Here is an 11636-nt window from a genome sequence, read left to right on the forward strand (position 1 = left end):
GCAATTTCGATACAGGCGTGTACTACTGCTCCATTAACTTCGAATGAGGTAATTGTACCGTCACTGGACCATTTCTTTTTTTGGGGTTCACCAATGCAGTGGAACTATTTTATTTCCAGACGAGAACACACCACTCCCATTCCCATACACATATACTCCGTACGTCCGACTCTGGAGGAGTTCAACAATTAGCTGACCAGGCAGGTGTCCGTTTATATCAGGTTCGTTAAAGAATTATGGTAAGTAGCAGCTCTCCAAAGTTTCTCAATATTTGATAGCCGAAGCCACACAATTACAACAACCAGACCCTTAGAAATATGCGTTGCGTTTTCAGAGTCAAAACCAAGACCTCCACAGGAGACAGGCTAATGGAAAATATACAGGGGAGAAGTGAAATTGCTAGTGTCGGATGGACATTTGGAGATCGACAGCAAAACCCTCCACACCTGAAATGGCATGGCTAACTTCCCCAGTACTCCCACTTTATTCAGAGCATTTCCTGGGATTTCCGTACAGCGCGCCTGACCTTCTTCTTGAACTCATCCTGCTTCTCTCTCCAGTCCTTCTGCACAAGAAACATCCATTAGGAAGTGCAAAAGGGTACTATAGCGATAACTTTCCATTCAGCAAAAAGACAGCTCAAATTACAAATATTGCAAGGTTAGCATAAGACAGTGAAGAGCTGGCTGCAAGAGTATCTCATGGAACCTTTAGGCCTAGTTTGGTAGCAAGGGATCACCCCAGGATCCCCGTCATTTGCCTGGGTGGGAAGAGCACGAGTTAATTTAGCCCCGGTCTTTACGCAGGCCCGACCCACCCCAATTCCCTGGCTAGGAAACCCTTGCCTCATCACTCCGGAAAAGTTCTCCCCGTCCTTCTGACGACGCGCCACTGCCCGCGACGCGAAGTTCTGGTGTCCTCCACCTCACAACCTGCTCTGCTGCGGCTAGGAAATAAGACGCTACACGCTAGCATCCGCTTCTCTCTCCCAAATGGTCACACAATTTTCCGCGGGGCTTATAAGAATATTCCACCCAGGTCGTCTTTTCCCTGGAAATAGCTACCAGGTCTTAAGGGTTCTAGGTAACCTCAACAGGATGGTGTTGATGATAATATTAACAATGATTTCTCAAAAAGAATTAAGAACAAGTCCAGTTACATTCTGGGTTCGCTTAGATGCATAGTTAGGTTAGCTATATGTCTTCTGGCTGCATGTCTTGCTGAATAGCACTGGTGAGATCCATGATTCTTATTTTAGTTGCATGTGCCATTTTTTTGGATACTTAACATACCCAGTTGACTAGTAGAAATTTATCATAGCTCTAGTTCGTCTCTTAGGCTCAGCTCTATCTTAAGAGATAATAAACAAAATCTCTAGTTAAAACCGCATTGTCGTCTTTCTTGACCGGCTATGTCCTAGATCCGTTCATCCCCAAACCGCATTGTCGTCTTTTCTTTCTTGATCAGCTATATCCTAGATCCATTCATCCCCAACCAGTACCCTCCATCACCAAGCAGCCTGCTACTTCAAGCCATTGCTGTCTGGTCTCTTTACAATGGATATTACGTAATGTGACCTAACATGCACAACAATTAACTTCCTTAGAACTGTCAGCACAGAATATTCAGCATTGGCGAGTAACAGCAACTGTAATTGCTTCTTTTTTACAATATATCAATAGATAGCAGCACCCGCTGCACCTTAAAGATCATTGAACTCATGAAAACAAGGGGATGGGATGATTTGTCATCTAGACAAATCACCAGGAAAATGAAATTTTCTTGGGAATTATTAAAGTTAACTTACAGCTGCTTCAATATTTGCCGGTGATTCATCATTTGGACTAGAAAGCATCGAAATGATGCTTAATACTATACTCTCAACCTGCAAATGGAGACCAAAGTTTAAATTAACAACTATTATAAGCATACACAAACATTGGCATGTGTCTGCTAACTATTCACCTTCAGATCAGAAACTAAAAAGGAAACGGAAAATCTGGTCAAGAGGAGCACTCCAATCAAGTGGAAAATACTCAATGTTGAGCTCATAATTAACCCAAAGAAATATATATGCTTGAGAGGAGAACTGTGAAACATGTACCGCATTTCAAAGTGCCATCGTAGGAGTGTAATTAATAAGATGACCATCTCTTTCTGATGATGGATTCAAAAGCATGTATAAAAATCAAGTGCTCTGGTATTTTTCAAGCATTTATAACAATCAGCATATGAAGTGTGAGCATTTTCAGAAGATGGTGTTCATTCATACAACAAGAAAACAGAATCCTATAAGACCAAAACAGTCAAAGCCTCTTCATGTTTTTCAACCTTCATTAAATGAACCAACTAAACTGATACGAAATTGAGACTGTCAACGCTCATACGTAGACAATGATGTAGTACTCTAACCATAGACATGACAACACTTTAGCCCAATGATTATAACACCGTATTTGAGCATCTTTCTTATTAAAAGGACAAACAAAAAGGCTATACAAGTAAAAAAATGACATAAAAGGTCATCATAAACACATACACATGCGCGAGTAAGGCATCGCCCATTGTTCTATAATACAATGACAAACAGTTACATTTTTTACGCTCAGGTTGTTCTCATTTGAAATTTTAGTTAAAATTTACAAGAAATGGTGATGATAACGCATTTTAGTTAAGATTTACAAAGACATGTACGATGATGTTGTGGCAAGTGATGGTCACACTGATGACTTCGTGATTAAAATAGGACTGCACAAAGGGTCAACTTTGAGCCCTTATCCATTTGTTTTGGTGATGGATGAGGTCACAAGGGATAAAGGAACCCCATGGTGTATGCTCTTTGCGGATGATGTCGTGCTAGTCGATGATAGTCAGACAAATGTTAATAGAAAGTTAAGAGCTATGGAGACAAACTTCGGAATGGAAAGGTTTTAGGCTTAGTAGAACTAAAAATGAGTACATGAGGTGCGGTTTCAGTACTACTAGGCATGAGGAGGAGGTTAGCTTTGATGAGCAGGTGGTACATCAGAAGGACACCTTCCAATATTTGGGGTCATGCCGCGGAAGGATGGTGATATCGATGAAGATGTGAGCCATGGAATCAAAGCCGGATGGATGAAGCGGCGCCAAGCTTCTGGCGTTCTCTGTGACAAGAGAGTGCCACAAAAGCTAAAAGGCAGGTTCTATAGGACAGTGATTTGACCCGCAAGGTTGTACGGCGCTGAGTGTTGGTCGACTAAAAGGTGATATGTTCAACAGTTATGTGTAGCAGAGATGTGCACGTTGAGATGGATTTGTTGCCACATGAGAAGGGATCGGGTCCGGAATGATGGTATAGATGAGAGAGTTGGGGTAGCACTAATTGAAGAGAAGCTTGTCCAACATCGTCTGAGATGGTTTGGGCATATACAACACATGCCTCCAGAAGCTTCAGTGCATAGTGGACGGTTCAAGCGTGTTGCTAATGTAAGAGAGGTTTGTAAAGAGAGATCTGAAGGACTGGAATGTCACGAAAGAACTAGCCATGGATAGGGGTGGGTGAAAGTTGGCTATGCACGTGCCAAAACCATGAGTTCGTTTTGAGATCTTACAGGTTTCAGGTCTAGCCTACCCCAACTTGCTTCAGACTAAAGACTTGGTTATCAATGAACTTAAATTTTTGCGTTCTTTTACAGTTGGCATTACATTGCATTACAGGGTCCTTTTTTCTTTTTGAATGATGTTTGATGATGTATGGCGACAAATGTAGCAGATAAAGGCATTAAGCAGAAGAAATGGAACAGAAGCAAAATTTTAGCGTGGTAGACACTAAATAAGAAGCACTACCGTATGGACTGGTGTCCAACGCTCACTCGCGAGCTCGTATCCGTTGGGATCATCACCAGGTGGATGAAGAATAGAAATGCATACCCGCCCATCCGGATAAACTGGAAAAAAATAGCATAATGTCAGATTGATGGATCGTACAAGCACATGAGGTTGTAATTGTGGAAATCAGACCATTAGGATGCCACATTTCAGAAGTGAATCTGACTGTTGGAGGGCTATTCGGATAATTTTGTGGGAAGCTCATTATTGCATTGAAATAGCCTCCATCACTGCAAAAAGGAAATCAGCGTTACTGAGCAGATCAAAGGATACGATACCCCCCCCCCCCAACACCCAAATGCATGTCTTTTTGTATTAGAAGAAGAGGCCAAGATGACGCAAGATCCATACAATACAGCCCCAAAGTAAATCTCAAAGCAAGAAAGCAATATCTAAGCTATCCAAAAACAACAACAAAGCTCCTTAGATCATCGCCGGTTCTCTTCCAGATAAAGAGAACAGAAAATTTCAGCATTGTAAAAAGGATCAGATAGTGTATGCTTGTTAAATAAATTAATATTTATACGAACATGTTTTACCAAATATGCCAAATTGCTACAAGCAATTTCAATCAGGAAGAGAACAAACCAACAAAGCAATTCAAATTGGGGCTTGGTACACTTCAAACAAATGGCAGGGAGTACAAGTGATGGTCTAAACGAAAGTGGTTGACATGCTCCCTTTACAACCCAAACCCATCTCTATGAATGAGAGCACAGGTTTTGAAACAAAGAGAGGTGTTCGGCGGTGCATATGTACATTGACCTCATTGATCCACACTATTATCACTTATTAGTATCTGCACAACTCTGGCCTAAAAAATGTATAGTCTCAGCTCGCTATCTGGACATTAAGTAACAGCAAGGATCAATTTACTTCACTTGGATGCGTTTACTCTCAACTTAAATTTTCATCAGAAAGGGAATTTTGTGATTGCTATGAAAAATCCCCTCATGCACCAAATCACCTGATGAAACTAGAATGAAACTTCAGGGCGTCACTAGTCACTACTTGAGAGAAGCCTCACAAACTTGCCCGGCATTTTACAAAAGCAGAGTGCTACCGAAGAAGTGGAAGAATCAACCCCCAAACCACGATGAACCTCACCAGCACAGAATGGGGCGAGCAACCCAATTTACCCCATCGGCATATTATACTAAACTCCAAACAGATGATACATATATCTCAACCTACTAACATGATGAAACGATCTACCTCAAATTTCCTTGAATCTGCGCACCGCAACGCGGCAGCCCCAGTTCCACACCATCACCAGATGTATCTGCCCAGCAAAGAGCAAACAGAGTTGCCTGTACGGCTGCGCGCTCCCACACGCACAGCGCAAATGGAACTCAACCGGCCATGTATTACGGGCAGGGTAGCCATGCCAACACGCCACAACAATCTAGATAAAACGAAAATTCGACCCCATGCTACGCTGCCTACCTGAGGCGCTAACGAATTTCAGAGCCAGTCACCGACCCACAAAACAGGCAGAATTCACGGCGATGCGAAATCGGGAGGCGATGCGAATCGGAGGGGAATCCGGACTCACTATAGGGTCTCGGGCGGGCCGATGATGGTGACCTGCCACTCGAAGACGTTGCTGTCGTCGACGAGCCCGGCTGAGAACCCATCGACGGGGTGCTTCGCGAGATCTGCATAAAACAGCGGCAACCCAGATCAGCCGAGACCAGGCGGGGGGAGAAAAGCGAGGCGCGTGGACGGATCAAGCGGGAGGCGGCGGCCGGATCCGCACCTCGGAGCTGCTTCTGGAGGAGGAGGCTCGCCTGGCTGGAGGCGGTGGCCATGGGATCGGCGGCGGCTAGGGTTTTCGCGGCGGGCGGGGCGGAGGAATAATTCGCGGCCTCGGTGGGCGGTGACGGGAATTGATGGCCGCCGCGGGCCGCCTTATTTATAGGGGGGAGGAGCTCGGAGAAGGGAATCGGGACCAGAGGAGAGAGACGGGAAGGAGAAAGCGGAGAGGTTGTTGATGAGTGGCAGCAGCAGCCAGCGGAGCCAATTATAGTGGGGGGAGTCCGGTGGCCGCTGGAGCGCCGATGTAGATGCCAAGTCCATTTCGGGCAAAGGTGAGGGAGTTCATTTCGAGTTTTTAATCTTGACTGCGTTTTTAATTTCGAAGTTCATTCCAATACTACTCTTATTGACTTATTTTTCTTTAGATATTAGGAAAAAGGCCTCATTCCATGTCAAAAAAGTTGACCACCATTACAACAACAACAACAACAATAAAACCTTTAATCGTAAACAAAATGCGGTAGGCTAGAGCTAAACCACATAATATCTCACGGTCAATTGTCTATGTCTACCCCAACTTTATCTTGTATATCATCACCCCGGACTAGTCTTTCTTTGTGTGATCACACATCCATCTCAACATACGCATCTCCGCTACACCTAATTGTTGAACATGTTGCATTTTTTTCGGTCAACACTCAGCGTCGTACAACATTGTGTGTTGAATTGCGTGTCAACCATGATACCTCGCCCTCCTTCAGAGCTCGCACGTCCGGTGGCGCCCGGTGCCTCCTCGGCGTCGAGCGTGGCTCCCCTCTCGGCAGTCGCAGTTCCGGCTTAAGCCCGACTTCCTCTTCTTCGACTCGTACTCCGGCAGCTTGGGATTGCTCGGGACATGGCCAAGGCGAAGTCGCTGCATCTTTTGTTGGCAGCGGCGACACTCGTGGGTGTAGTCCCCTTCTTGAAGGCTCTGTCATGGCCGTTATCCGTGCCCCTCTTCGAGTAGCAGGGGAAACCCTAGGTCCAATTTTTCGGATCGGACGAAGACTACGTCTTGGTGTTATTCTCCTTTGTGAAGGGGTTGTCTTGTTTGCTCGTGGCGTCCTCAGTGCTAGATGTGGAGATATTGACCGTCTAGTTGTTGCTTGGGTTGCTTTCCTGGTTGGCGAGTTTAGCTGTGTTTTTTTTGTTTGGGTCGAGCATTTCATGTCTCTCTGCTTCGGCAACCATGTTCACGCCTTTTGCGTTCGTGCCATGAGCTGTACCACCCCATGTACTCACTCTAACTTCTTCTATCAATGAATGATACGCAAACTTTGTGTATTCGTGAAAAAAAGAATTGTCGTGCTATAAAACATGTCTTTTAGTTTTTGTGGCACTCACTTGTCAAAACAATTGACCAAAGAACACCCTTATAAAAAAATAGAAATTGCATATGTATCTTTTGAGAAATTGACGTCGTCTTCGTCCTGCACTCGACGGGGGCGCGCGGTGAGCGAGCTTGATGATGCCTCTAGACCCATGAAACACCATCAAGACCAAGGAAACATTGTTGACACAACGGCCCAAACTCATCGGCCGAAGCCAGAAGATGCCGACAACAATGATCTAGGGAAACATAACACCGCATGAAAAAAAGCGACAAAGAAGGTTGGAGGACAACCCCAAATCCGGCCAAACGGAGTCAGGCCGACCTGACCTTATAAGCCCCCAAATGACGCTGAAATTGGTCGAATGTGACCGACCAGAGAAAGAGTCAGAGGACAAGACACCAAGAGTCGATGTCTACTCCGCTACGTAACAGGAAGACACACACAAACCCACCACTTCAGAAGAGCAACAACCAGATGATCTCCCCTATCTACTATAAATAATCGATGAGACTGCCCCCAACGAGATGCACCAGCAGTCGCGAAAAAATGTTATTCTTGATCGGCATAACACCACCGTTAGGCAATGAAATGCCAATCCGACGAGACCTAACCACAACGTCACGACGAATATCCGGGATCCCCACCCCTTCTTTCCGCCAACGGAAGACGGAGGAGGAGAAGGCCCGTATTTTATCGGACACAGTCGCATTTTATATGTGGAAGTTAATGTTTGTCTCTATGAATTTAGTCAAACATAGAAGAAGGTTAACTTTTTGAAAGTAATAATACACTTTATATTTTGAAAAGGATGCGGTATAAAATCATTTCTCAAGTATATATGCAGTTTATAAGACTTGATTTTGGGGCGAAAAACCATTCGACTTGCATTGGTGGTTATCACGACTGAAGAACAATTATTTCATACTACAGTATATTTTTTTTGCGAAAATATACAGACCGACCATCAACAAACCCGGTATGGCGCCGTCGTTCTGGACCATGAATTGAGCGGCGAACCAAAGCACAAACCGGAGGATTCTGACGCATTTGTTTACACAGGAGCCTCGGTTGGACCCGGCGGAGCCACACAGCCGGATCCGGGCCCACTGCGAGCAAGTTGCGCGGGCGCGGGGCCCCTCGTCCTTTTTACGGGTACGCGACCCCTTGACGGCGACGCGCAAATGGGCCGACAAAGGTTGCGTAGCGGCGCTGCAGCCGCGCGAGCCCGCGTTGGTGTTCGCGTTCGCGTTCTCTCCCCCCACCGACCCCAGGGCGACACGATGATGACGGCGACGATGGACGAGCCAGGCCGCCGCCGGCTGAAACAGTGCCATCCCGTGCGACGCCTCACCCCCCTGTGGCCGATGCGCGCGGGAAGGAGACGGAACGGACTGGCCTGGACGAGTCGCCGGCTGCCACGCCCTTAACCATCGTTAGCAGACTCCAGCTGAAACAGATTCGGGAGATCTTCCGCGCTCGGAGACGGCCGTAGGGCCCATGCATATCGATTCATTCACCGGCCGGCGCCCCCGCGCGGCCGCCGCGATGGCGATGGGGATAACGATCGGAGCATAGGTTTGTCTCCGCTGCTCGTCTCATAGTACGTACTACTACTATGCAACCGCACGCGGTCGCACGTCTCCTCCGCGACACCAGTAGTGCGGTCTACGCGACGCCGGTGGACCAGAAGGTGAAATCCTTTTTTTTTTTAATTTAACAACAAAAGGCGCACGAGACGCCGAACCTTTTCTTTCCACACTAGTAACAATCATACATCATGAATTACAAAGCCCTGAGATTGAGAACTAGAGAGAAAAAAACTACAGGGCAAGTCATATTTCGATGAGCTGAAACGAAACAATATATATTAGGCTTCACCGCTGATGTTAGAACCTGATGAGATCTCCCTAGAGGTGTGAAACACCTGGGACCGAAGATCTGAGAAGTAGCAGAAGAAATCAACCTGGACTTTTCTAATAGTCCAAGGCGTAGTAGATTCCTTATTTTTCCTCCTAGCCGCCCATGACACCAAAGACAGATTTTCAGCGAGAAAAGTGGGTTGAGAAATGCATAGCTGTTTGGCCACTTGATCCCCCAAAAGAAGCAGTTTCAGCTTGTAAAGGTGTATCTGTGATAACAGTAGAAGTCTGGATCCATGCATTATATTGACTTTCAATTGGTTTTGTGGCAAAGAGAGGTAAACTCCAATTCCAGTAGCAACAGATCCTTGAGTCAAGGCTGGAATTTTTTTACACCTAAATGCTGCATCATAGTATACTCTTGGTCCTGTAACTATAAGATCAGACTTAATTGTTTCGCTCTGCATAGGAATCTGATTAGTAAGAGGTAAAGCACCGACCATCTTATTGGATTGGAGCTGAGAAGAAATATGTACATAATCATTGAGTTCATTAGACAGCTATAGCGGAAGTGTTAATATGATGAGGAAGAGCTCTTTTCCTACTAAAAAGATAATCATTCCTAGCTTTCCAAAAACACCACATAAAGTTGAGAATGTCGGGCAGAGAAGCATGTGGATAATTCATATTAATCAGAGCAAGGAAAATACTATGAATATTAGGATTACTTTGAACTAAAATATCCATTCTAACGCACCAAGGATTTAGAAACCAAGTAGCTCTAGCAAAATCACAAAGAAAATATAAATGCATTTCATCCTCTGGCTGACCACATCTGCTATAAAGTTGAGAGATGTGCATAGAGAAGCGGCCAGCTCTTGAACCCGTGGCAAGAGCTTTTCGAAGGAACCTCCAAGGAAAAGTTTTTACCCTGGGAATCATCATCTTTTGTTTCTAGACCACATTTAGAAGATTCTTGACATGCGAAGAAACCCGAGAAGGTGCAAATCTAGGATTGGCATGAATATCCTGCAAACACAGCTTATAAATAGATTTATAAGTACAGATACCATTAGGAGTAAGGTCCCAACAAAGAATATCCGGACTGTCCTCTTGAATAATATCAGTCTGCATAATAGTAGAAGCAAGAGGCTGTCGGAAAAGAGAATAAATGAGGGTAGAATTCCATTCTTTCATATCAGGAAAACAAAGACCTTTAACAAGAGAAGGGTAACTATATCCTGAAGGTTGAATAATAAGATGATCATAAATAGCATTCCAACGCGAGCACCATGGGGTGCTCCATATAGAAATATTACCTTGAGTAATCTGATAAAAAGAATGAGCTTTGAGTTTGGGCAGCATTTTGAGAATGGAGGGCCAAAAAGCTGATTTTGGATTGGAAGGGCTAGCAGTCCACATGGAAGCATCATGGAAGTATTTGGACTTAAGTACAAGATGAAGATGGGAAGAAGAATCTTTCGCTACACGCCAAGCAGCTGCAAGCATCAAGCCTTCATTAAATGGCTTGTAAGTTCCTAATACCAAGACCACCCTCTTTTTTAGAACTACAAATATCCTTCCAAGTCCTAAGACACAAGCTTTTGCTAGAATTATTCTCTCTAATATCTGTCCACTAAAAGTTCCTAATACTAGCAGTGAGTTTGGTAGCTGCATGAGAGAGCAAGTTGGCCTTATAAGCAGGAAGCTAATTCATGAATTTATCCAAAACAAAATTGTAGGCCGCAAATCTATTATTAACAGGAAGAATAAGAGCATGACCAAGATAAGAAAAATTAGCATCCATGTTAGAAACAGGAAAAATCTGCTTGATATCTTGAATAACAGCCTGACTAACATGAGCACTAAACATAATAGCAGACTTGGCCCAATTTGTAGTTTGACCCAACACAAAACAAAAATGATTGATAATGTTGGCCATAGCATTTGCTTCCTGAATAGTAGCCTGTCCACATACCAACAAATCACACTAGCTTGGCCTAATTTCTTTATGGATTAAGTTTTTTTAGGTGACGAGCTAGAGATTTGACAAGAGCAACTTTAATAGTTCCCCTAAAAAACTTCCCGTCAGAATCGTTTTATGGGATGCCTGTTAACTTAGGGGAAATTGTCCGATGACTACTTTTCTCAACCCGTAAACATATTCTCCTAGTTTTTTTTTGTTTTTTATTAAACAAGCCTAGCTAATGTCCTAGGGCCCACACATTAGTGTCACGTGCGGCTGTGGCTGACAAGCTGCGATGTCAGGTGGTGCGGCAGCGGCCTGATGTGGCGGTGGTGTGGAATTGGTGGCATGGTGCTGCGGCAGCTGCATGGCGGTGCGAGGGTTTCCTCTCATGAAAGTTCTGACGGTTTGATGCCCGTCAAATTATACGGGAAGAGTCATCTTCCCGTAAACGTGAGGTGGGTTGGGGGAAATTATACGGGATGCCGTAAAAAAACTTTTGGGTTTACGGAAGGTGTTGGATGGAGTATTTTTGCATCAACTCTTTGTAAACAGTAAATTATTTTTCGGATAGAGAAGCTATTGGAGTTGCTCTATGCGTTGTACTACTGTCTCACAAAAATCACCTAGAGAATAGATTGTAGACAAAGCAAAAAAAGCGTAGTTTTTTTGGAATTACAAGAATGGTGAAGGAATAGGGCTTTGTATGGGGCTATAGACCTACCCTTCACAATGAAGCTACCCGGAACATACCTCGCTACTTCCACTTATAACCCACATAACAGAAACATCAGCCATCGGGTGATAGAAAGG

At 44.6% G+C, this 11636-nt stretch overlaps 1 protein-coding gene across 1 annotated transcript; it reads right to left on the bottom strand.

Annotated features, from left to right (window-relative positions):
* Nucleotides 1–234: 234 nt before the first annotated feature.
* LOC123062535 (ubiquitin-conjugating enzyme E2 7) lies at nucleotides 235–5889 on the bottom strand. Its single transcript, XM_044486084.1, has 6 exons — nucleotides 5627–5889; nucleotides 5423–5525; nucleotides 4000–4097; nucleotides 3826–3926; nucleotides 1808–1885; nucleotides 235–565 (listed from the first exon to the last, which is right to left on the bottom strand). The coding sequence occupies exons 1-6, from the start codon at nucleotides 5676–5678 to the stop codon at nucleotides 488–490; spliced, it is 510 nt and encodes a 169-aa protein (XP_044342019.1). The 5' UTR covers nucleotides 5679–5889; the 3' UTR covers nucleotides 235–487.
* Nucleotides 5890–11636: the final 5747 nt, after the last annotated feature.

Source organism: Triticum aestivum, chromosome 3A, assembly GCF_018294505.1.
Source record: "Triticum aestivum cultivar Chinese Spring chromosome 3A, IWGSC CS RefSeq v2.1, whole genome shotgun sequence".
NCBI lineage: Eukaryota > Viridiplantae > Streptophyta > Magnoliopsida > Poales > Poaceae > Triticum > Triticum aestivum.